Source organism: Myotis daubentonii, chromosome 11 (genome assembly GCF_963259705.1).
Source record: "Myotis daubentonii chromosome 11, mMyoDau2.1, whole genome shotgun sequence".
NCBI classification, from domain to species: Eukaryota; Metazoa; Chordata; class Mammalia; order Chiroptera; family Vespertilionidae; genus Myotis; species Myotis daubentonii.
This window is the reverse complement of record NC_081850.1, coordinates 65,369,079-65,393,244: the sequence shown is the minus strand read 5'-3', so window position 1 is coordinate 65,393,244 and position 24,166 is coordinate 65,369,079. Positions and strand designations below refer to the sequence as shown.

The 24,166-nt window shown below is 44.9% G+C and overlaps 1 protein-coding gene across 8 annotated transcripts; it reads left to right on the top strand.

The window, feature by feature from the left end:
* The first annotated feature begins 4,770 nt into the window (after positions 1 to 4,770).
* WDR31 (WD repeat domain 31) lies at positions 4,771 to 23,083 on the top strand. Of its 8 annotated transcripts, none has more exons than XM_059657679.1 (12): positions 4,986 to 5,078; positions 5,304 to 5,411; positions 7,612 to 7,705; positions 10,951 to 11,094; positions 11,734 to 11,866; positions 13,604 to 13,678; positions 14,766 to 14,910; positions 15,008 to 15,108; positions 16,499 to 16,566; positions 17,740 to 17,881; positions 19,925 to 20,087; positions 21,736 to 22,071. In XM_059657679.1, exons 4-12 carry the CDS (start codon positions 10,979 to 10,981, stop codon positions 21,894 to 21,896), a joined length of 1,104 nt encoding a protein of 367 aa, XP_059513662.1. In that variant the 5' UTR covers positions 4,986 to 5,078; positions 5,304 to 5,411; positions 7,612 to 7,705; positions 10,951 to 10,978; the 3' UTR covers positions 21,897 to 22,071. The 8 variants fall into 8 exon arrangements, with proteins under 8 accessions (XP_059513661.1, XP_059513664.1, XP_059513663.1 ...); XM_059657677.1 differs by having other exon boundaries at positions 5,304 to 5,421; XM_059657678.1 differs by lacking the exons at positions 4,986 to 5,078; positions 5,304 to 5,411 and adding an exon at positions 4,771 to 4,831.
* Positions 23,084 to 24,166: the final 1,083 nt, after the last annotated feature.

The following is a 24,166-nucleotide window of genomic DNA, read 5'->3' as shown; positions in this document are numbered from 1 at the left end:
TGTGGGCACGCAAGAAGAGCACTGCTCCCCAGCCCCCAAACTTCATTTTAGGAGGTCTTGGCAGAGGGCTGAGGAGAGAACTCAGCCAACAGGCGGAGGGGCCAGGCCTTGGGTGCCAGAGGACATTCTCAGTTCATCAGAACTGGACACTGAGAGCAAAGTCGGAAAGAGAAACATCACTACATCCTGCAGCATGTTGGGATGCAGGCACCTACCTCTACTCGGAGGCACCTCTAACAGCTACTGCACAAATGGAAGAGAACCCTTCCTGCTCTCAGCCCCTGGGGGTAAGGCAGCTCCCAGCTCCAGAGCTATGCCTCTTACGGGACCTTGGTCAGATTATTTAATCCGGCTGTGCCTAGTTTCCTCGTTGCTAAAATGGGGGTGAGAATCGGCTCTATCTCTGAGGGCTGCTTTCAGAATTAAATGAGATCATGTCTGCACAGAACTGCTAACTGGGGTATATGGCATACACTTAGGGGCTAATAAATGTTTTATTGTAGGTGTGGGGATCAATAAATATACTTGTGCCCTGGCCAAGTAGCTCAGTTGGTTAGAGCATCGTCCCAATATGCCAAGGTTGTGGGTTTGATCCATGGTCAGGGCACATGTTTCTCTCTCTCTCTCTCTCTCTCTCTCTCTCTCTCTCTCTCTCTCTCTCTCATCAATAAGTGAAAAAAATACTTGTAGCAGGTTTTCATAATGTAAATTCTGTGACATTCTTTGGTGGGAGGGTGCAACGTTCTTGGCATCAAAAGAAGTTTCTAATGCAATCCCAATGGGTGGGTGAAGACATAACAGCGTTTACCCTCTTCCAAGAGTGGGGAAGGAAATGGGCCACCATCATTTGAGACTGTGGTTAGAATTTTTTTGTTCTAAGAGCTGAGGTGGGGAGGGCTGTTAACCCTTATAGTAAAGAGAAAAAAAAGCAGAAGGTGATTTTGTGTGACGGGGAAAAGAGACTGTGGAGAGCAAGGAGAGGAAGAAGGGGTTAAGGTTCTGGGGGAAAGTGGGGCCTCTTCATTGGGTGTGGCCCTGGGAGGGCTGGAGTTGGGAAAACAGCCAAATCACCAGAAATTCTTCCAGGCAGAGGGATTAGAGAGTGCAGGGGTTTCTGTGGGAATATATTTACTTTTATAACATGGGAATCATCCGTCCCCCCCTTCAGGGGCTGAGTTGGACCAGAACTGGAAAATCAGCCCCTTCCCTTAAAGTGCATCAGGCCCTGCCCAACACATGTCCCCACAAGAGACCGCGGGACACTCATAAACTCCTAAATGACCCTCACGCTTTATCAGGCTTCAGAATCAACTGGGGTGGTTGGGGAGAGGGGTTGTGAAGCACGTAGACTTTCCAGTAAGACTCTCATTCACTAAGTCTGGGGTGGACCAGGAATCTGCATTTGTAGCAGTTACACTGAAACTAGGGCACCAATGAGACCTCTGACTATTCCCACAGACACTGGCATTGGCCACCCATTAGCAGGTGGCAAACTCAATTCAAGGGTTAGAGACCAGTGTCATAAAAACTAGAAAAGAAATAAAAAAAAGAAAATGTTGTTTGTAGTAAGAGTTTTTTGTTTGTTGCAGTTAAATATAGTACATACAAGACTGGGGATTGAATGTATTTCTTCCTGAGGGTCATGGTCATAAAAAGGTTCGAAAACTGATGCTCTAAGGTGACCTCTGGAGCACTGGTGGGAGTGGGGAGAGCTGTCCTTGAACTTTAGGGTTTGCCTAGGCAAGGCACCCTGATCTGGGAACAGAGAAGAATGGACACCTTTGTTACATTTTAGTCATTCAGTTGATTTAATCAGCACCTGCCTATGTCCCAGGTCATATTTAAGAAATGAGAATACAACCATAAGGAAGAACAAAGTCTACTCTCCTGGATAAATAAAACAAATGGAAATGTAACAGAATGTTGGTAGTGGGAAGAGCTAGGAAAAAGGCAGGCAGGATAGGAAAAGAAGCTGGACGGGGGTGCTGATCAGCAGCAGCTGATCTAGGAGGTCTCTCGCAGGCGTGGGACTGGGACTGTGCCCTGGATAAACAGCAAGCATACCTGCAGAGTAGCTGGGGGAGGAGTTTTCCAGACCGAGGGACCAGCAAGGGCAAAAATCTCTTTTTATGCCCTGAACTCTGCTCCCTGTTCCCCCCTCACCAAAGAACAGGGCACAATTTACACAGTTCTTTCTGCAAAAGGTGCCACAGGTATATTTATACACTCTCACATAATAAAATATTCATTAGTCCCTTACCGTATGACACAGGTGGTAATATACTTATTTTTATAAAATTGGAATTATCTGTAAATTCTGCTCTGAAACCTGCCTTGTCACTTGCTCATTTATGACATTTGGTTTTGGACTTTTTAAAGTTGTTTTGATAGTGAGTATTTGGGAAAGTCTATTGGAAAGAACTGTTATTTCTGGCCTTTACTGTCTCTCAGGCCTGCTCTTCAACCCTGACCTAGCCCTTGTCTGCCTGCCTGGCCTGGGCCCAGGTCTATTGCTGGCCCCCCCTCGCCTTATCGGGTTCCCCATGCCTCCTTCCTCTTCAGACCCTGATCCAACCAACGTCTCTGAAGTCAGGGATGGAAGTCATCTGACTGGGGTTTGCACAGTTTCCAGGAGTGGCAAGAAGACTGTCAATGCGCTGGCTTCTTTTCTCCTGTGATGTTTTCACAGCACAACCAGTATCAACTGCCACCATTGAGAAAAACTTGGCAGCCTGCCCGTGCAGACAAACTTGTGGTATACCACATGGGTCCCTGTGCAGTCCAGGACCCCGAGGAGAGAGAGTCCTTCCTGTTCTTGCCAGACAAGACCAAACTGGATGAGACCAGATCTCATCTCCAGAGGACTCTTAGGACCCATACACTTCAGAGGATGGACTCTATCAAACTAGGCAAGTCCAGAGGAGAAAAATCAGTTCAGGCAGCAAAGAGCCATGAACTAGGATTATATTTCTATAAGACAGAATTGGAGGCATTGGTAGTGTTAGGTTGAGGGGATGAAAGGGAAAGGGAAAGAAGAGGGCACAAAAAGTATGTGGACTGCATCCATAGCATTCTACCTGGTGTCCTAATTGGCTGTTCATGACCGCCTTCCCCTTTCATTCTTTATTCAAAACTACTTATTGAGGATCAATTACAGTTTGTGCTAGACCTGTGCTGTCTAATGCCACAGCCATTAGCCACCTGTGGCTCCTTAAATTTAAAGTTAAATACAATTTAAAATTCAGTTCTTCAGTTGCAAACTAGCCACATTTCGGGTGTTCAATAGCCACAGGTGGCCTGGGGCTAGCATATTGGACAGAGGAAATATAGAACAGTTCCATCAGAGTAGAATGTTCTAGACACTATGTTGGACACCAGCAATAAATACAGGTGTAAATAAGACTCAGTCACTGTCCACATGGAGCTCACAGGCAAGCGAGAGAGCGACAAGTAAAAGAAAAATCACGCTGTGTTGCAGAAAGTATGAGGGGCTTTGGAAGCACACGGGAAGGATAACTAATTCAGTCCGGAGGAGGAAGAGAGGGTGAAGTCACAAATGACTCCTAGAGCCCTGCCATGGTTGATTGGTGAATGGCAATGCCCCTGCACTTAGAAAGAAAAGAGGAAGAACAGGTTTGGGGGGAAGATAATGTTTCCAGTGTGATTCATGTCAAGGACTGATGTTTTTTACATAGTCAAGTGTGGATGGGCAGGAAGCAGGTGGATACACAGGTCTAGGAGAAGTCTGGCTAGAGAGACCAGTTTTGAAGTTTCAGGTGCCTTGAACCAAAGGGGCGGGGGGAGAGGTTTATATCCCCAGAACTGATGCATCTGGAGGGCAGGGATCTGGTAAGTCAACTGTTGCTACACCAAGCCTAGCCCAGGGCCCCAGGCGCAAAGCCATCACTCTCTCCTTAGTCTCCTGGGAAGAGGGACTAAGTTTGTAGGGAGAGCCCTCAGCCCTGAACTACAATCAGTGTTGCAAGTGACATGGGGTAGATCCCAGCTCCTGACAGGAGGAAGTCTAACAACAAGCCACTGACTCAGAAAGTAATGAATGCGTCATCAAGGGAGTGTCAACAGGGCTAGAGGAACCCCATCAGGGATACTGGAGAGGGGACGCCCTCTCTGGGGAAGACAGACCCAATCACCAGCTTGATATTCTGTAAAGGAACATTTCCCTCACCATCCCCATCCCCATTTCCACAGGCACCCAACTTTCAGAAACCTCACAAATCTTCATTGAAGGCAGTTCTGCTGGGAGATCAACACTACAGGAGGCAGCTACTATGGCGTAAAAGAAATGTTGGCTAGGACCTCTGCATTCATTCATTCATTCATTCATTTATTTATTCATTCAACAAATGTTCAACAAGCCACTACTGTACACCAAGCCCTGTGCTATGTGCTAGGAGTACAGACAGGAATGGACTCTAGTCTGAAAGCAATGGATTGGAGCTGTGAAAACTTAGCCTAGAAGCTGCTGTTGTTTTCCGAACTGTCTTACCATTCATTGGCTCTCTAGATTTGAGTCTAGATTGAGGGGTCTCTTTGCTATGGTGGTGGGCCATAAATGTTTGATGAAAGGAATAGGGGAATGAGGAACCTGGGGAAGTGTCCAAAGGAGGGCTCTCTGCCTGGGTGGAATCAGGGAAAACTCCAAAGAAATAAAGCAACACCTCTATCTAGACGAGTAGCAATTTAAAAGGTGACATTTTTAAGGGTTTCCTCCGTTACTCTTATGGTAATACCAGCTTTCCTTGCATTATATAGATTCTCTGGTCTGGCACATCGGTCCTCCTCTCAGGAACCTCAGCAACGCATTGTTACGGTAAGAAAGCAGGGCGGGGTGCTGTCGGCTGGGCTCCTGGGCGACGTCAGGAGAACGGAACCACGGTTTAGTAGCCGGCGAGGCTGTCCGGAGGCTTTTCGGCCGAACTCCCACCCTAGCGACGCGCGCCTCGTTGCTAGGGGCGGCGGCATGGGCCTTGGAGCGCGGAGGTTGCAGACGCTCTCGGGCTCGGCTCGGCTCGGCACCCCAGCCAGCCTCACCTCCCTGCTGGGCAGCCGGCCGATGGGTATGGAGGCCGAGGGGGCGCGGACGGGATAGGAAGGGGCTCAGCGGGTGCGCGGGAAAGTGGGAGCCCTCGTGTTTTCCCGACTGCTGGCCCACCTGGCCGAAGCGAGGAGAGAATTCCGAGGGCCGGGCTTGGGTTGGGTGGCGCTGGATTCCCATCTTGGGCGTCCCCAGGCCCCTTCCCCCACAAGCACACATCAAAAATAAGCTTTGGCCGTCCGCATAGATTGGATGAGGGCCTTTGTGAACTGAAGAACCAGAAAGGAAAAACTGCACACAGTGTCCTTAAAGCTTGAGGCAACCTTGGGATTCTGGCCTAGTGCTGACTTCTTGTGTGAGTCTGGGTAAGACCCTCCTATTCTCTGGGCCTCGGTTTCCTCTGTTTGTACTATTAGAGGGTTGAATCAGACCACCTCCCACATGCTTCTACCGTGATTTTGTGTTTGAGCTTCGGTTTCCATGTCTTGGTCTCCCAAGGTTAGATGTGTACAGCGGGAGATATGAAATCACCATTTATGTAAACAGTGGACCAAGAGTCTAGAAAAAATGAGGTCCTGTTCCCCAGCTCTGCTCCTGCAAGACACAATCCTCTGTGTCCCAGTTTCTTCATGAAAAACAATAGTTGGATATATGCTGCATTATATCAAGGAATATGGCACTAGAAAGCTAAAAGAGGGTTCTCTGAGTTATGTTTAGGGTGACCGTTGGGTATCTCAGGGTCTTTGGAAGGCAAATTGGAGCAGAAATGGATGCTGGGATTCAGATTTAGTCCATCAGGAGCCAACAAGGACATCCAGAGCCATGTTGAGTGTATGGCTTTCCCAAGTTCTGCCATCTTTTCTGGGCCTGCAGTTGAATTAAGCAGAGTAACTGCTTCCTGAAGGATTTGCTGTTGGCAATTTTAAAGAACCCTTAGATTGTTGGATCTTTAAAAAGCTTTTTGCCAAACAGACTCTTCACCTTAGTATTTCATTCATTCATTCATTCATTCATCCATTTATTCAACAGATAGTTGCCTTGCATCCATTCTTCCATGCTATGCTTAAAGCACAGATACAAAAATGAACAAGGCACCGTCCCTTCTCTCAAGTATATTACATGTTCACAGTATAAACAGGAAGATAACTGAATAGTATTTTAATTTCTTAGGTTAGTCAACTCAGTAAATTACAACATGGACATTGTCTAAGTACATATACTTTGTTTTTGAGATTTTTAAGTTGCCTTGGTATATCATGCAATAAATTCTTAGCCTTAGTGTGATCAATCACTCTGGTCAGAGGACAAAGTTGGCTTCAGTTTAAAATCCTCCAGGCTCATATATCCATTTGTATCTGTTCTCTGAGTATATTTATGTATGTTTAATATATGTGTATTAAGGGCAGTAGTAACAAGGGTGAAATTGCTACTTTCAGCAATGCTATCAATCATGTTAGTAGCCATCCTTTACTCTCAACCATTTGCCTGGTTGAACTGAGGGCTTTATATGCACTACCTTTATAGAGATGCAGTAGAGTATGCTGGTCAAGAGCAAGGCCTCTGGAGCAAGACTGCCAGATTCAAATTGCAGCTCTGCTACTTATTTGAAATGTATTTGTAAACTTGGGCAAGTTATTTAACATCTTTGTGCTTTACTTTTCTCATCTGCAAAATGAGGAAGGTAACTATTCCAGAGGCTTGTGGAGTAGACTAAATGAGCTAGTAAGTATAAGCACTTAAAATAGTCCTTGGCACATCCTGAGTGCTAGTTTTAATCTTCACGAAAGCCCAATTGTAGAGTTATCCCATTTTACACATAGGAAACTGAGACTTCGGCTCAACAGGTTGCCCAGACCTAGTCCTAAAACTGATGCCAGTGCACTCAGTCAAATGTTGTTCTGACTATTCTGTGCTGCTCTTCATTATTAGACACTGTCAATTGATAATTTGAATTTGTTTATTTGAATCCTTACAATGGATTGTTAAAATGCAATGAAACTGGTTTCTTCTTGGTAGACTTTTATAATGGAAATTCTGGACTAGAGTAAATGATAGCTACTAACATGGCTACTGGACTAGAAGTCAATTATACCTAGTTATAATTTTGAGTAAATAATTCTCCAGATCTTTAAATAAATAAAGGGTTTTATGTGATTTTGAAAAGCTCTTTCATCTAAACGTCTATGACCGACCCATACTTATTAAAGTATTATTTTAAACAGGAGAAATTGCCTTTCTCACAAAAACACTAAGCTCTGAAGTAAGCAGTCACCTCTGAAGATTTTTTATGAACTATGAGTAAAATAAAAATGTTTAATGGTGCATTTAAGTAGATGCTATTTTGCATATTTAAACAGATATATTATTAATATTATGGTATGCTTTCCCCCAAAATATTGGAATTTTGTAATATCTTTTTCTTTGTGAGGGAAAACTACACTTAACAATCTCTTTAGTTAACAAAGTCCTTAATTTACCTTGTAAATATCCTTTCGGTACAAACATATGCTTAGACGGAGAAGGGATTAATTTAAGCATCTTTTCACTACTTACAGAGATTAGGAAGTGGCTGCCTGAAGTATTTTCCAAAGAATAAACATTACAAAGCATTGAATACCGAAGTTCACAAGAAGATCCTATTGATTTGGGGTAATGTAAAAGTTATTTTTTTCCTTAGAATGATCCATGAATATTCTTCAGGTGGGAAGTATAAGAAGATACCAGCTACGAATCTAATCAGTTTAAGCAGAGCCAGTCCATTTATAGCACCTGCAGTTTCCAGTGACCTAGATCTCTGAATGGCATCTGTCCTTAGTTTGATGACAATGTTGAAAAATGGGTTAGGCTGGCAGTTAGGATGCCTTGCAGCCTCTACCAATCTACAAGCGACACAACATCCCAAGCTTTTTGCAAGCTATCCTGGGATATTTCCTGTCAGCACATCTTGTGCTTATTAGAGAGAACTCTAGAAGGTCTGAACTGGAAGGGACCTTAGATTCGCTAATTCACCAATGTTTTATCACACGGAGCAAGCCACTTAAGGTACAAAGATGAATATGACAGAGTCCCTCCTCTTAGGGAGCAGATAGTCTAAAAAGCGTTTGATCTGAAGTCCCATTTTATAGATGGGGAGGCTGAGGCGTAGAGCGGGGAATGGAGGAACTTAGCCAAGGACACACCGTGAGATGAGGTAGGGCTGGGGCTGGAGCTCAGGGCTCTTGATGCCACAAACACTGTTCTCTGCACTGTTGTGCTTCTATACTGGTTACCAACTCTTTTCTGGAGGCCAATTCTGGCAGCTTCTCAAAATGTTGGCTTAAATTCTTCTGGAAAACTCTATTTGTTAATGGTAATGAGATGATTGAGAATACTTGGTGAGTTTTAGCTGCTATCTCCTTGTACACTCTTCTTCCTAGAACTAGGCTTACTGTGCCCATAAGAAACTCGTCTAGAACTTCTTTTAGCAGAAACCCAGAAGAGAAGAGGACACCTTCCCAATTACTTCCTTTACCCTTCAGTGTCTCAGGGAGCAGCTAGCTGCAGAGGACAACAGAGCAGCTGAGATTAGCCCCTAGTCACATACCTTTAGTCCCAGCCCATGTCCACAGTGGCCACATCTGCTTGCTTTCTCTTCGTTCTCCAGTATAGGATCTGCACAAATTAGGTGCTTAAGAGGTATTTCCTGAATGAGTGTATGGGTGAGCATCTGTCTCTCTCTTTAAATCTAGCCTTGTTAGTTACTGGGGACAATACAAGTACATCTGGAAAACATTTAGTAATTTTTTATTCTAACATAGTATATCATCTATTATTGGCATTAATTAAGTTCTAGGTCAGTGGCTCTCAAACTTTTTGGCCTCAGGACTCCCTTTCACTCTTAAAAATCATTGGGGACTTCAAAGAGCTTTTGTATTAGTTTTGTTTGGTTTTTATCTGCTAGTGTTTTATTTTATTTTTTTTAATTAAATCTTTATTGTTCAGATTATTACATTTGTTCCTCTTTTTCCCCCCCATAACTCCCCTCCTCCCAGTTCCCGCCCCACCCTCCGCCCTCACTCCCCACCCACTGTCCTCATCCATAGGTGCACGATTTTTGTCCAGTCTCTTCCCGCATCTCCCACACCCCTTTCCCCCCCCAAGAATAGTCAGTCCATTCCCTTTCTATGTCCCTGATTCTATTATGATCACCAGATTATTTGTTCAATTGATTCTTAGATTCACTTGTTGATAGATGCATGTTTGTTGTTCATAATTTGTATCTTTACCTTTTTCTTCCTCTTCCTCTTCTTAAAGGATACCTTTCAGCATTTCATATAATACTGGTTTGGTGGTGATGAACTCCTTTAGCTTTTCCTTATCTGTGAAGCTCTTTATCTGACCTTCTGTTCTGAATGATAGCTTTGCTGGATAAAGTAATCTTGGTTGTAGGTTCTTGGTATTCATCACTTTGAATATTTCTTGCCATTCCCTTCTGGCCTGCAAAGTTTGTGTTGAGAAATCAGCTGACAGTCGGATGGGTATTCCCTTGTAGGTAACTGAGTTTCTTTCTCTTGCTGCTTTTAAGATTCTCTCTTTGTCTTTTGCTCTTGGCATTTTAATTATGATGTGTCTTGGTGTGGTCCTCTTTGGATTCCTTTTGTTTGGGGTTCTCTGCACTTCCTGGACCTGTAAGTCTATTTCTTTCACCAGGTGGGGGAAGTTTTCTGTCATTATTTCTTCAAATAGGTTTTCAATATCTTGCTGTCTCTCATCTTCTGGCACCCCTATAATTCTGACGTTGGTATGCTTGAAGCTGTCCCAGAGGCTCCTTACACTATCTTCGTATTTTCGGATTCTTTTTTCATTTTGCTTTTCCAGTTGGGTGTTTTTTGCTTCTTCGCATTTCAAATCTTTGACTTGATTCTTGCGCTCCTCTGGTCTGCTGTTGGGAGTCTGTATAGTATTCTTTATTTCAGTCAGTGTATGCTTAATTTCTAGTTGGTTCTTTATCATAACATCGAGGGTCTCATTAGATTTCTTGTAGATCTCATTAAGTTTATCGGCAGCTTCTAGACAGTTCTTGAGAGACCTTAAAAGTGTGGTTCTGAACTCTATATCTTCCATTGACAATTTTGTCCTGTTTCTTTGTCTCCGCATTTTTTTTTTATGCTTTCTTGGTGCACCCCCTAGTGGTCTTTGTGCGCAGTCTTGTTGTAGTTAAGCCTTGATTGTTGTAGTTAATACTGGGGGTATTTTCTGCTAGTGTTTTATTGTAGGGTGTGTTCCCAGGGCCATAAGAGTGAGTCAGGGAAAGGAGGAAAAGCAGAAGCATACAATTAATTAGTCCTTTTCAAAAAAAAAAAAAAAAAAAAAGGATATGTCTTTACATGACCATTATGGGGGAGGAACAAATTTCCCTCTACTCTCAAGGTTCTTTGACTGGTCTCATAATCAAAAGACATCATGCATATTAGAAAGAGAAAATAGCCAAATTTAATACATATGTATGGGAACCCCACATACATGAGAGAGTCAGAGACTCCACATGCACCAGAGGTTCAGAGATAGAGGGGGGTCAGGGGTATAAGACATCCTGAGCTAGGGTGAGGTAGTACACCGTGGGGACTTCACAGGGTCATTGAAAGATGATAAGAAGAGCAGATGTTTAGTAAATAAGAGTTTGCCTGACATATAGGTGGGTCAAAAAGGTTATTGCTGATAATACCTTATCATGGCAAGGCCTCTAATTCAAGTTCTAGGTAGTTAAGGGGAGCCATATAGAAGTTTTCCCTTAGCTCAAAACAGTCCGCATACCACAGAAGCACACCTTGGGGTGCTCGCTCTGAATCCCTATACCATGCTACCATCACTGTGCCTAACAAAATTAACTGTGTATTGTTCTTTTTACTGAACAGGGAACACAACGTCCAGCAGCCACAAGGGATGCTGCCCCTCAGGTGCCATCTGAAACGAACTCCTCCTCAGAAGCTTTTGTGTAGGTTCTGTGCCATGATGGGGAAACTGCAAAGCAAACTCAAACACAGCACTTATAAATACAGGTATGGCAGCCCTAGCTGGGGTCCCAGGTTTTGTCATGCCCGTTACAGTTCTCCACTGAAGAAAGAGAAGGCCCAGAGCAAGTATTGATGACCTTCTCTGACCTGTCCGTTTGCTCGGTTTTCTTTTGGATAAGAAACAGTCTAGCTTGGTAGCTAGTGTCTTCGGCCACACAGAGGGGGCTCTACAGCTTTGGAATAATCTCTAGAGCAGCGGTTCTCAACCTGTGGGTCACGACCCCTTTGGCGGTCAAACGACCCTTTCACAGGGGTCGCCTAAGACCATCCTGCATGTCAGATATTACATTATGATTCATAACAGTAGCAACATTACAGTTATGAAGTAGCAACGAAAATAATTTTGTGGTTGGGTCACAACATGAGGAACTGTATTTAAAGGGCCAGAAGGTTGAGAACCACTGCTCTAGAGTGAGAAAGACCCCTGGCTTCTTGGCTTCAGGATTCCCCTTTGTCAGATTCAGTCATTCTGAGCATCTACGAACTGGCAATGTCAGTGGGTCTCCTTTCCCACCTTCCTCCTCCATCGGGCCTGAGTTGCTGCTTTCGCTCACACTCTTATTCCCCTTGCTCCTCTGTGCACTCGCATGCCATTGGGTCTCTCATTCTCCATCCTCTCTCTAGCAGGCCCGATGCAATTATAGAAGAGAGAATAAAAACTACAGCTTTTCATGAGTATAGCCCCGCTCACGTGGACACCGTCTCTGTTGTTGCTGCTCTGAACTCAGACCTCTGTGTCTCCGGAGGAAAAGATAAGGTGGGATTTGCAGTGCTTCCCAGGGAACCAACTTATCACAGAGAAGGGAAGGTGTTTGGGAAGCAAACACTGGTTTTTTCATTTCTGGGAGCAGTGTTGGGTAGTGTAAAATACGGTTTTAGAATTAGAAAGACTGGGTTTAAATCCCTTCTCTGCTACTTCCTCTTACTTTGAGCAAGTCTTTTAATTTTCTTGAGCTTTAGTCTATTATCTATTAAATGGGAATAATAATGCCAACCTCACAGCACCATTGTGAGGAGTAAATGGTAAGATCTTTAGCACTATGCCTTCCATGTGCTTTTTATAAATGACAAATATTATTATTCCAACCAATCCATTTTTACACCTACACACAGACACAGGAGTTATTTGTCAGCAAAAGGAGGCTTCTAGTCTCTTAACTGCTCTTTTGCCAAAATCTCTACATTGGTGTTGTGATTCCTCCCTTCTCTGGTTTTGTGCTTCCTCCCACTGTCACTTTGAATCTGGTTGCTTTCTCTCCCTCAGATGTGGCTCTCTCATAGCACTTACAGCCAGGATATTGGTAGCAAAAATGTTGATTCGTTTATGGTAAATGCCTCTCATTTTCAATAGCCTTTTAGAATCTTCAAATTCCATTTTCACACTGTATTTTACTGACTTTCAGATCCACATGCTTTCACATTTTAACATCTCTGAAATCAGTATGCATTTGAAAATTGATAGCATAATTTAATTGACAGCATTTGTCTTAATATCTGTATTATCTTAGACGTGAAATTTTTTTTTTAAATATATTTTATTGATTTTTTACAGAGAGGAAGGGAGAGAGATAGAGAGTTAGAAACATCGATGAGAGAGAAACATCGATCAGCTGCCTCCTGCACATCTCCTACTGGGGATATGCCTGCAACCCAGGTACATGCCCCTGACCGGAATCGAACCTGGGACCCTTCAGTCCGCAGGCCGACGCTCTATCCACTGAGCCAAACCGGTTTCGGCTAGACGTGAAATTTTTATTGATATGAGCCTCACCTGTGAGGAATAGATGGGCAAGGATTAACATCCCATTATGCAGATTACAAAACTGAGATTTAGGTCAAGTGCTAACATGCTCTTTACTCTCTAGCAATGAACTACAGAGACTGGGCCAGGGAATGCTTTTGAAAACCTATTTTTTTTTTTTGGGGGGGGGGGGGGAGGGATTGCTTACAAAAAAATATTTTATACCTGGGGAAAAAAAATGGAAAGAGATTGTTAACAATGATTCTCTCTGGCAGGCAGGATACGAATGAGGTTTTCTGAAATTTAAAAAAGTGCAGTCTGTTTTGCAATAAATGGGAATATACTTAACACTAGTGAACTGTACACCTACAAATCATTAAGAAGATGATAAATTTAAAAAACTAAAATAAAAATACAGTACAGTTAGGGGGGAAAATCTAGTCCTATGTAGAATTCTCCTTCAGTATCTACAACCAGAACCTCAATCCGAATCCGTTTCCCTTAGGGAGTGTTATCCCCAACCCATCAGTAAGGCTCAGAGGAGTGGCCCAGGAGCTGGGGAGAGACAGGACGATCAGGAGGAAAGATAGACACTCAAAGTAGGGGCCCTGAGGAGGGACACAATAGAACCCTAATGCTTGTCCAAGTCCCTGGACAGAGAGGAAGAAGTCAGGTAGAGGATGAAGTAAAGGCTTGTTGTTTCAGTTAAACACACATTCAGTTAAACTAAACTGTGCGAATGACTCTCTGCAGACAGTTGTGGCCTATAACTGGAAAACCGGAAATGTGGTGAAAAGGTTCAGAGGACATGAACATGACATCACCAAGGTAAGATTGTCAAGTGGTTATTATCATGGAGGGAATTTGGAACTGAATAAAGGAACACCTAATCGCTCTAGATCAGTGGTTCTCAACCTTCCTAATGCCGCGACCCTTTAATACAGTTCCTCATGTTGTGGTGACCCCCAACCATAAAATTATTTTCGTTGCTACTTCATAACTGTAATTTTGCTACTGTTATGAATCGTAATGTAAATATCTGATATGCAGGATGTATTTTCATTGTTACAAATTGAACATAACTAAAGCATAGTGATTAATCACAAAAACAATATGTAATTATATATGTGTTTTCCGATGGTCTTAGGCGACCCCTGTGAAAGGGTCGTTCTACCCCCAAAGGGGTCGCGACCCACAGGTTGAGAACCGCTGCTCTAGATGGTAAGAGTGATTGAATATTCTTAAAGGAACATGCAAGGGCTTTGTATCTGGTGCTGTGAAGTCCTACTCCGGGAAAAGCAGAGCAAACCATTCACTTAGCTATTGGTACAGGGATATTTGACATAATTTTTCTTTTGTTATTAAGCCCTTAATAGTTCAGGTGGTAAAAAGAGAGTAGCTCTCTCTGGCTGATCCTCACTCAACAGGGACATGCACTGAAGGCTTCCTGTGTGCTTGCTATAGTTAGAAAAATGACATAACCTCGACTTAGTTGGAGAAATTTTTAAAAAGCCAACAATAGTTAAATAAAAATTAATTTGTTTAATAGCTTTACAGAGTAGAGTGCGTTTCCAGCAAAAATGACAGAGAATGCCAACTTATATAACTCCCCTCTCTGAAGTTCACCTGAATGGGCCAAAATTGGGATGCTAACTGTCATAATGAACCTCAGCATCAGCCACAATCCCGTAGCATGGAACAGGGTATTTTCCTGTCAGATACAGAACCAGACTGAGAGAGAAGATCAGGCTGTAACCTTCTTATCCCCAGGTCTTTTCTACTTTAACACGTTAAGCGCCCTGTCAGTCACCAGTGACTGATACTATACTTTCCGTCCCGAAGACAAAACAGGCTGGGCGCTTAACGTATTAAAATCCAATCAAACAAGCACACCAAAGCTTGCTTTCTCGAGCAGATAGCCTGTCTTCACAAATCAAACCAGTTCTTCAGCGCCTCTCGGGACAGGATGGTCATGATGTGGGACTTGCACGGCTCCTCACAACCCAGGCAGCAGTTCTCGGGCCATGCCATGGTGGTCACTGGATTAGCTGTGAGTCCTGGTAAGTAAAGCAGAGCCCTTCCCAGAGCCTTTGTACTTTCTGAAAAGCCTGTTCCAAGTCTGTCTCATGGACCACCTTCTTGCCATTGTTTCCAAAGACTCAGCACAGCTGTGCACTGGCTCTCGGGACAACACCCTAGTCCTGTGGGATGTGGGGACCGGACAGTGTGTGGAGAGAGCTTCGGTCTCCAGGAACCTGGTACGAACTCTAACTTGCTGTGCAGCAGGGCAGCAGAAGGGAGGATGGGGGGAGGGAAAGGGCCTGGGCGAGGGATCAGGAGATTCACGACCGGGCGTGAGAGGCTTGGTCCTCATTGCTCCCCACCCCTACCTCTCTGTCAAACCCCAGCCTCTCAGGGTTATCGGATTAGATGATCTCTTAAGGTCTTTTGCTCCAGAAAACAATTCCACTAGTTTATATTGGAATCTTAAATGGTGTCCTCACTAACTCCTTCAAAACACAGTTATTTTATTTCTTCTGTGGGCCAGACACTGAGCTTAGAGCAGGGTTAGTGACTAAGGGCACAGTCTGTGTCCTCCAGGAGCTCACAGTCATGCTCTGTGTTCTGTATCTATAACATTATGCAGAGAAATAAGAATGACATTGCTTTCTGTATAATTTGCTCTGTCTATGAAGACCAGCGTTTCCTGGTAGCAGACTAGTATATAAACTCACAGCCTTGGGGGTCAGTCATACCTGAGTTCAAACCATCAATCCACCACTTTTTAGCTGTGTTACCCTAAGAAACTTACTTAGAGTCTCAGTGTCTTCATTTATAAAATGGGGAGAATTATATCACCCGACATGGTAGATGTTCCTTTAGTGGTCATCAAATGTCAATCATAGTTATCTTTTCCAATTTTGAAGACAACTGTCAATGGCAAGATGTGCTTGCCCTATGCCAGGCGTCCTCAAACTACGGCCCGCGGGCCACATGCGGCCCGCCGAAAACTTTGTCCTTTCCGCCGGGTGTTTTTGCCGCCGCTGCCTGTCCTGCTTAGCAGCCGACTCGTCCCGGGCCCGCAGTGCGCATGTGTGGAATGTCTGAGGGACAGTGAACTGGCCCCCTGTTTAAAAAGTTTGAGGACCTCTGCCCTATGCCTTGTGTATTTGTGGAGGTTTCTGGGGAAAAAGAAAATCCTGTTACCTTGGGTTGTTTTGAAAAGCCCTTCATGCCTACCCACCAGAGGGCTAAGAGATAAAGTGCAAGAAGGGCCCTTCGTCAACCCTCTGTGGCCTACACTGTGGTTTCAGTGGCCCCACTTTACAGCAGGGACTGCTCCCCTGGCTGCCACAGACCAGCAGCTCTTTGCCAGGTGTTTGGGTCCAGGCATTCTAAGAGCGCCTGCATGCATGTGGGTACTCACAACTGGCCCAGCTGCGACTGTTGATGCTGATAGCCAAGGAGATGCAAGGAGAACATGACTGATGGGTGTCTGCAAAACATGAAACCCCTTCCTCCAAGTCAAATTCCCTCATTCAGCGTCCTTGAGAAGTGGTACAGAGATGCTATTTAGCACTGTTTACAGGAATTCCAGCAGAGGAATGACTTGGTCTGGAGACATTTTGAAAATTGTGCTTCTTCCAGGTCACTCACCTGTGTTGGGTCCCCAGAGAACCATATGTACTACAGGCTTCTGAAGATAAAACCATCAGGTGGGCTCACTGAGCAGCAGTGACAGTGTTTCTGGTGCAGATTTGTGGCCCCCGCGCTTACACAACTCCATTCCCACTCTGCTTCTCTGCATTGTGTGCCCTTGCGAGGGCATTCTGCCCCTTTGCCCCTCCCTGGTCCTGGGGCCTCTCTGATCTGGCCCCGTGGAATCCTCTGTATAGAGGCTGAATGCTAGTCAGGCCAGGGAAAACCCAAAGCGGCTGATTCCACCGCCCTGGCTGTGTAGCTGGTGAACAGTCAGGTTAACCTCAGGATCAGTCACTTGCTCCTCCCCCCCCTTCGAACGGCCTGGCTTTGTTTGCTGGCCCTGCTCAGGCCCTCACCTTCCCAGTCACCAGCCCTCAGGCAAGGCCCTCGCTGAGAAAGCAGGGGAGTCGCCATCAGGGGAATCAAATGAAGTCAACTGTTCTCAGACTAGAGAGCGTGACTAGAAACTGGCTGTCAGAAGAGATTCTACTTAGAAAATGGTAGGAACGAGACAAGAGCTAAATAAAATACTCCCCAGTGAACCCCATAGCCAAGGTTGACCAACTCTAAATCTTTTGTTTATGAATCTGGAAAGATGATTGCTCCTCTGTACTATCATAAGTAACTTTTTAAAAAAATTATAGCCCAGCCGGTGTGGTTCAGTGATTCACTGTCGACCTATGAACCAGGAGGTCATGGTTCGATTCCGGGTCAGGGCACATACCCAGGTTGCAGGCTCAATCCCCAGTGTGGGGCGTGCAGGAGGCAGCCGGTCAATGATTCTCTCTCATCATTGATGTTTCTATCTCTTCCTCTCTCTCCCTTCCTCTCTGAAATCAATAAAAATATATGTTTAAGAATTATAAATCACAGGCACAGAAATATCTTCTTTCCATGAAGGCAGCACTCCAAAAGACCAAATTAGCTTATATAATTAAGTTACTTGGTCTAAATTTCTATTAACTAGATCTCAAAATAGAAAGAACTCAGATGTCATTTTGTTATTTCCTGCCAGCTTGGAGTCCCCGAGATTGATCTGGTTCAAGCTGCTATTTTTAGGTATATTATGACTCCCTTCTGACTGGCCGAAGCAGCAAAGAGCCAAGACTTTTATGATTGCAGGTGATTATGGTATATTTCAGACTCATTTACTTTAAACTCATTTTTTTTGCTGTAATTTCTTTCAGATTATGGGACAGTCGGGGGCTCCAGGTGGCTCATATATTTCCTGCAAAGCAACACATTCAGACCTACTGCGAGGTCAGTGAGGACGGACACAGGTGTCTCTCCTGCAGCAGTGGCTTTGGAGGAGAAGGCTGTGAAGCCACGGTGAGGGTCATGGCCAGGCCAGGTGTCTGGTTGTTGATGAGCAAATAACTTGTACTGGGCTGCACAGCAGGTCTGCTAATGGCTCAGGCCTATTCCGAGTGCAGGCTGTAAGTGAGCCTTTGCATTCCAAATACTTCTTTCAAGAAAGGCCCATCAGCCGAGGGCTTTCTGAGTTGGTTTGGGAAAGAGGGATGGGATGAGAGCCAAGAAGGCTGTGTCCTAGAACTCGCCTGCTGATGTCCGTCCTCCCAGCAGAGCTTAGAAAGGAGAAGGACTGTGTGCAGAACTAAGTGTTTTCATTGTACTTGTGGTCACAGTAAAGGAGGTTCAAGCTCTTTAGGAAGTCGGAGTTTCAGTGTTGATCAAGGGCCCACCCCATCCCTTAACCATTTAGCTTTCCTTTCAATTAATTTCAGGATAGGCTCCTCCAAAGTACGTTGGATTCCTAATAGTAGAATACGAGTTAAAGGGGTCATCTAGTATCTAAATAGAATAATTATAGCTCCCATTTTATCAAACATTTCTTTCTAAAAGAAATATATTTTATTGATTTTTTACAGAGAGGAAGGGAGAGGGATAGAGAGTAAGAAACATTGATGAGACAGAAACATCGATCAGCTGCCTCCTGCACACCTCCCGCTGGGGATGTGCCCGCAACCAAGGTACATGCCCTTGACCAGAATCGAAACCAGGACCCTTCAGTCCCCAGGCTGAGGCTCTATCCACTGAGCCAAACCGGTCAGGACTATCAAACATTTCTTACAGCCTAGGCCAGTGATGGCGAACCTATGACATGCGTGTCAGAGGTGACACGCGAACTCACCTTTTTGGTCGATTTTTCTTTGTTAAATAGCATTTAAATATATAAAATAAATATCAAAAATATAAGTCTTTGTTTTACTATGGTTGCAAATATCAAAAAATTTCTACATGTGACATGGCGCCAGAGTTAAGTTAGGGTTTTTCAAAATGCTGACATGCCGAGCTCAAAAGGTTCGCCATCACTGGACTAGGCATTGGGCTGAGCACATTACATGTATTATCTCATTTAATCCTTAAAACAACCACGCGAGCCCTAGCCGGTTTGGTTCAGTGGATAGAGCGCCGGCCTGTGGACTGAAGGATCCCATGTTTAATTCTAATCAAGAACACATGCCCGGGTTGCGGGCTCGATCCCCAGTTGGGGGCATGCAGGAGGCAGCCAATCAGTGATTCCCTCTCATCATTGATGTTTCTATCTTTCTCTCCCTCTCCCTTCCTCTCTGAAATCAATAGAAATATATTTTAAAAAAACAGCCACCACATGAGTCAAGTAGTATAATCCCATTTTACAGATGAGGAAATAGAGACACGGCAAGTTGTACAAGACACACCTCTGGAAAGTGTTGGGTCAAGATTTTCCATCCCAGGCTGCTGATGTGGCATCTTTTCTTCAAGCTACGCGTTTCCAGCCCCTACACTGTCCCTCAGAGAACATGGTGTCCAGTGATTTCATTGTTTTTTGGACACAATTCAGTTTGCTCTCTTACCTGAACATTATTCTCCAGGTGTGGTCTGATCTGTATCAGCAAAGAATGGGACGGCAGGACTGGCGCCTCATTGTAGTCAAGCTTTAGTGACTGCCTTAAATCAGCTCTGTGTCTGCATGTACTTATGAGAAGGTGCTCCTGACTGTGGGGCCCCCACAAGACCCGCAGATACCAAGAGGCTGGTATAAGGTAGCTCTTGAGTTGTCATAGAAAGTCAGTAACCTCATACTCTCTCATGCTGTAGGACTTGGAGCTTCGCTTTCCTAACCAGTATGTTAATGAGGAAGGCAACAGCCCTTCAGGCACATTCTTAACCAGGGTTGTTTGAGACATAGTTGGTGCTTAAAATAATCACTGGGTGGATGGAGCGGATGGGGTGGATGAAGGTAAGGGGAGCTAAGAAGTAGGTAAGTGGAGGGAACAGGTGGGCCATGAGATGGAGAGGTGATAGATATCAATGACTGAAGCTGGGGGAATGTATACATCTGAGGTAGCCTATGTCATTACTTTGCAGTTGTGGGACCTAAGACAGACGCGGAACAGAATCTGTGAGTATAAGGGCCATTTCCAGACTGTGGCATCCTGTGTCTTTCTACCAAGAGCGTTGGCCTTGATGCCTGTAATCGCTACCTCATCACATGACTGCAAGGTGAAGATTTGGAACCAAGATACTGGCGGTAAGGACCCTACTATTAGTGCTTCTTAAAGATATGTGAAGTCTCAAAGGCTTCCTTAAAGCTTCCTTTCCATTTCTCAGCACACCACGCATGTCCTGCCACTGTTCAGCCCCCTGGTGGTTAAGACCTGACACCAGATACCAGAATATCTGTTCAGCCTCTGTTAGAGGCTGCATAGCTGTTTCTATCATATTGTACAGACTCGTCCCTAAGAGCTCAAATATATTTGGCTTTTATATTCTTTCTATTTAAAATTCCTCGTCAGGTTTTAACTTGTGTTGCTCAAAATGTCTGGAAAAGAGAACAGAAATTGCCATTTTAAAATTTATTTTTCAAGGACTAAAATGAGCCTCAGCTCTTGGTGGGGTGAGGTGGAGTAAAGATAGTTTCAGAAAGACTGTGCCCCGTTTTGACTCTGCAGCTAAGGTTTTTGAAATTGTCGTGACACTTTAAAGCACCAGAGAAAATAGTGTCTTAGGGAACCCAGCTCCCGGGAGTTGTCGATGCAGGGGTGTGCCGATCCAGCTCCCCATGGCTGATGGCTAAGCATTCAGGGATATTTAATACGGTCATAGTGGGAGTATTTTTGCCACAAGATTTGGCAAATGCTATGAATAAAGCTTGTGTTTCCTTCCACCCTGCTGCCTCCATGCTATTCTGTCCTGGACACAGTTCTGCTAAACACAAGAATAGCATTACTTTAGAGAACCTCAAACCAAGTCCCTCCTACAGTAACCTTCCAGAAATCCGGGTCCCGTCAAAGGAGGGTAGGGTAGCTCCCTCAGAGAAAGAGGTGAGATCGCCTCAAGGGGCACACAAGCTAAACTTACGCAGTAAGGACAGCCCTCTGTGCCCGCCCCGGAGTTGCCTTCTCCGTCACCTCGGTCACCTCCATGTGGGAAGTGGGAGAAACATCTTTTTAGCTTCATTAGCATAAACCTGAGACCAGGGGGAAGGAGACCTGAAGTGCTGCCCTGCCCACCCGATGTGTGAGAAGGCTTTGAAGTGCAGGTGGAGGGAGACTGGCTCCCTGGAAGCCCCTGACTGCCCTTCCGGTTCCCCGTTATCTGTTGTCTTGAAGGGCGGAGAGCCTGGGAAGCCTAACTGAAAACCAGGGTCCCTGTCTGTTTCCCTTCGTCCTGACCCTGCTTTGTTCTCAGGGCAGGTAACTGAGGCCAACTTTTTTTTTTTTTTCCGGACAGAGAGAGAGGAAGGGAGAGAAAGAGAAGCATTGATTTGTGGTTGCACTTGTTTATATATTCATTGGTTGCTTCTCATATGTGCTCTGATTGGGGCTCGAACCCGCAACCTTGGCATATCGGGACAACACTCTAACCAGATGAGCTACCGGGCCAGGGCTGAGGGCAACTTTTTATCATGTCCTTGCCAGGGAGGCCCCACGTGCCTGAACACACTTCTCAGTGGCAGAGAGCCATCCCGTTTGGTTTGTGTGCCATTCTCGATAGTTGAAGTCTTGGGGTTGACCGACTTCCCTGCTAGTGCACGTTCCTCTAAAGCATGGGGTGCCTCTGTTGTGTGGGTTGGAGACATAGCACTTGCTTTCATTACGTGGAATTCTTACAGACACAGCATTTCGTGATATTGCACTCTTGGCCTAACTGGCTGGTTTCCCACTTCCTCCCCCCAGCCTGCCTGTTCACCTTGTCTTTGGATGGATCAGGACCTTTGACCTCCCTGGCCGTTGGCGACACCATCTCCTTATTATGTGCAAGTTTCCGCAGAGGAATTCACTTGCTCAGAGTGGACCACAGCTCAGGGCTGGAACTGCGGGAAGTGGCAGTATTCTGAGGCCAAGAGACGTTTGCTGGACAAAATCAAGCCGCGGCCTCTCCTTTCCCAGTGTGGCTTTGTTTCCCATGTTATCTTCAGGGGACGGCAGTGTGCGGTCGGTGTTCTTTGTTTAGCTTCACTTGTCTTAGAAGGTATATCAGTGTTAGAAGTCAGTGTGAAGCCAGTGGTTCAGAATCAGGTGCAGGGTTTAGAGACATGGGTTAACCATAAGGTTCTCAATCTACGTTAAATCCAAAGGCAAGTTTTAGCGAGCTCTTGGACTGCTCTTCAGAAAAAATATTTATGGCTCAAATGGTGACCTGTTAGGCCTCTGTCATAGGCCTCTGTGAGATTCAAGACTCACGTTCTGAGTCTGTTGAACTGACCTGTTCCATGTCTCCACAAAAGAAAGAAAAGCAAGGGGGAGAGACACTCTGCTTTGCTTGCCTCCAAATTATCCACACGGGAAAGAACAGTGCAGCTCCATAGAGGAAGGAGACTGCAGACATGAGACTCAGCTTCAGGCACTGCTCCTCGGCAATGTGAAGAAGCAAAGTGAGGGCAAGAAAGCAAAAACCTTGGCTTCTACTCAAAATAGTAGAAGAGAGGGTGGCAGACCCTGCCAGATCAGCGCGGAGGTTACATGAAAATCAGACCCGAGATGGCTTGAAGAGGCCGACAACCCCAAGGACCTTGTCAGAATTGTAGGAGTTATCAAACTGCGTCTGTGGATAAGAAAATGGAGAGGTTGCGAGATTAATGCTGAAAAATTTTTATTTGTACACTTTAATATCTTTATTGTTTTATGTAAACTCTTTCCAGGGAATGGCCAGAATGAGGCAAAGGGAATATCTGCAATGACAATAGGACATATAGGAAAAAGTAGAGACATGGACTCAATCGTGTGCTCCCACTGAGCCCCGCAGCGAGGAGGGGCAGGGTGCTCAGATCTGCCTGTGTGCCCCCAGGAGATCAGCCCCACCTGGTACTCACAAGCCCACTTTCCTCCAGGGAAAATAGAGTCCCTCCTGCCTTCAGGTAAGCCCACGCCTGAGGCACCTGCCACCGGGGGATTCCCTTTCTGACCAAAGAAAGATTGTGCATTTGTCTCTGTGGCCCCTGCCAGCCCCTGATTCCCATGGCTGACAGCCATCTTCCTGTCTCCCTCCTGCTCCTCTGTAAGTCCAGCTCCCTCAAGCTGTCTCCACTGCAAAGCGTCAAACCTGAGTTTGACTCTCCAGTTCTCCATTTAGCTGGATCTTGGGCAAGTTATGAAATCTTCACTTGTTGTATGGGGCCATGATCATGGGTTCCTCACGGGGCTGTTCTGAGGACTGAATAGAACTATATTAATGCCAAGCAAGGTACCAGGTGCTTGTAAATGGTAGCCATTGGTATTTATTGCCCTCTGTCCAGACCAAATGCTCTTTTCCACACATTTACCAGTCATCTATCCTCCATAGATCTTATTTCTAAGACTTTAGTCATTGTTCAGCTTCCCCTTTGATTCCTTAAGTTATGGCCCTTGGCACTCTGGAAACACAAAGGGATAGTGAACACCTAAAGATTTATTCTCACTCTGATTCTTATTGTTATCCCATTTCACAGATGAGGACGCTTAGGAAGGGGAAGAACTTAAATTTGAACCTGGGTCAGCCTGACTCAAAGCCAGATTACTTCCCTCTCCCTTTCCCTTTCCCTTTGCCTTTGCCTTTGCATGATGTCATAAAGTTCGCTTTAGAAATGCACAGACCATGACATTGTGTATTTTCTAGACCAGTTATTAACTTTTTGGCTCCAAAGAGATCTTCCTGGCCAGAAGCCTAGGAGCAATAGACAGATGTCTCAGGGAAAGTTCTAGAGCACCTGCCAGTGCTACAGTTGACCCTTTCTTCTAGAAGGAAGACAAGCAGTAAATCAGAAAACCCAAGGGAGTGGATTGGGAGGGGGTCCCAGGGCTGCTGTGAGAGGGAGCATACCTGTGAGGAAATAGGCCCCTGATGGACTAGCAGGGCTCTGTTACCGATAAAATCGTTTCCCTACTCTACACATGTGCTTGATGTATAAATTCCTTATCTGTGCATTTTAAGTAGGAAATAGATTAATAAATGTAAATGTTTTTATAAAAAAATTCAGTGTTATATGCGCTAAACAGGTTCTCTCAGCACCTGTTATACAGGCTGCTGAAATGTATTCATTCATTCACTGGACTCTTCATTTCAGAGGCTGCCCCTCTGAAATCATAGTAAGGAATTTTCCAAAGACAATTGACCTTTTTCCACCAGGAA

Excerpts from the sequence above, each read along its gene's own strand:
- WDR31 (XM_059657678.1), top strand. The coding sequence starts at position 10,979 with ATGCTGCCCCTCAGGTGCCATCTGAAACGAACTCCTCCTCAGAAGCTT. Across the intron at positions 13,679-14,765 it reads ATGAACATGACATCACCAAG|ATAGCCTGTCTTCACAAATC; the intron begins GTAAGATTGTCA and ends TTTCTCGAGCAG. Across the intron at positions 14,911-15,007 it reads TGGATTAGCTGTGAGTCCTG|ACTCAGCACAGCTGTGCACT; the intron begins GTAAGTAAAGCA and ends TTGTTTCCAAAG.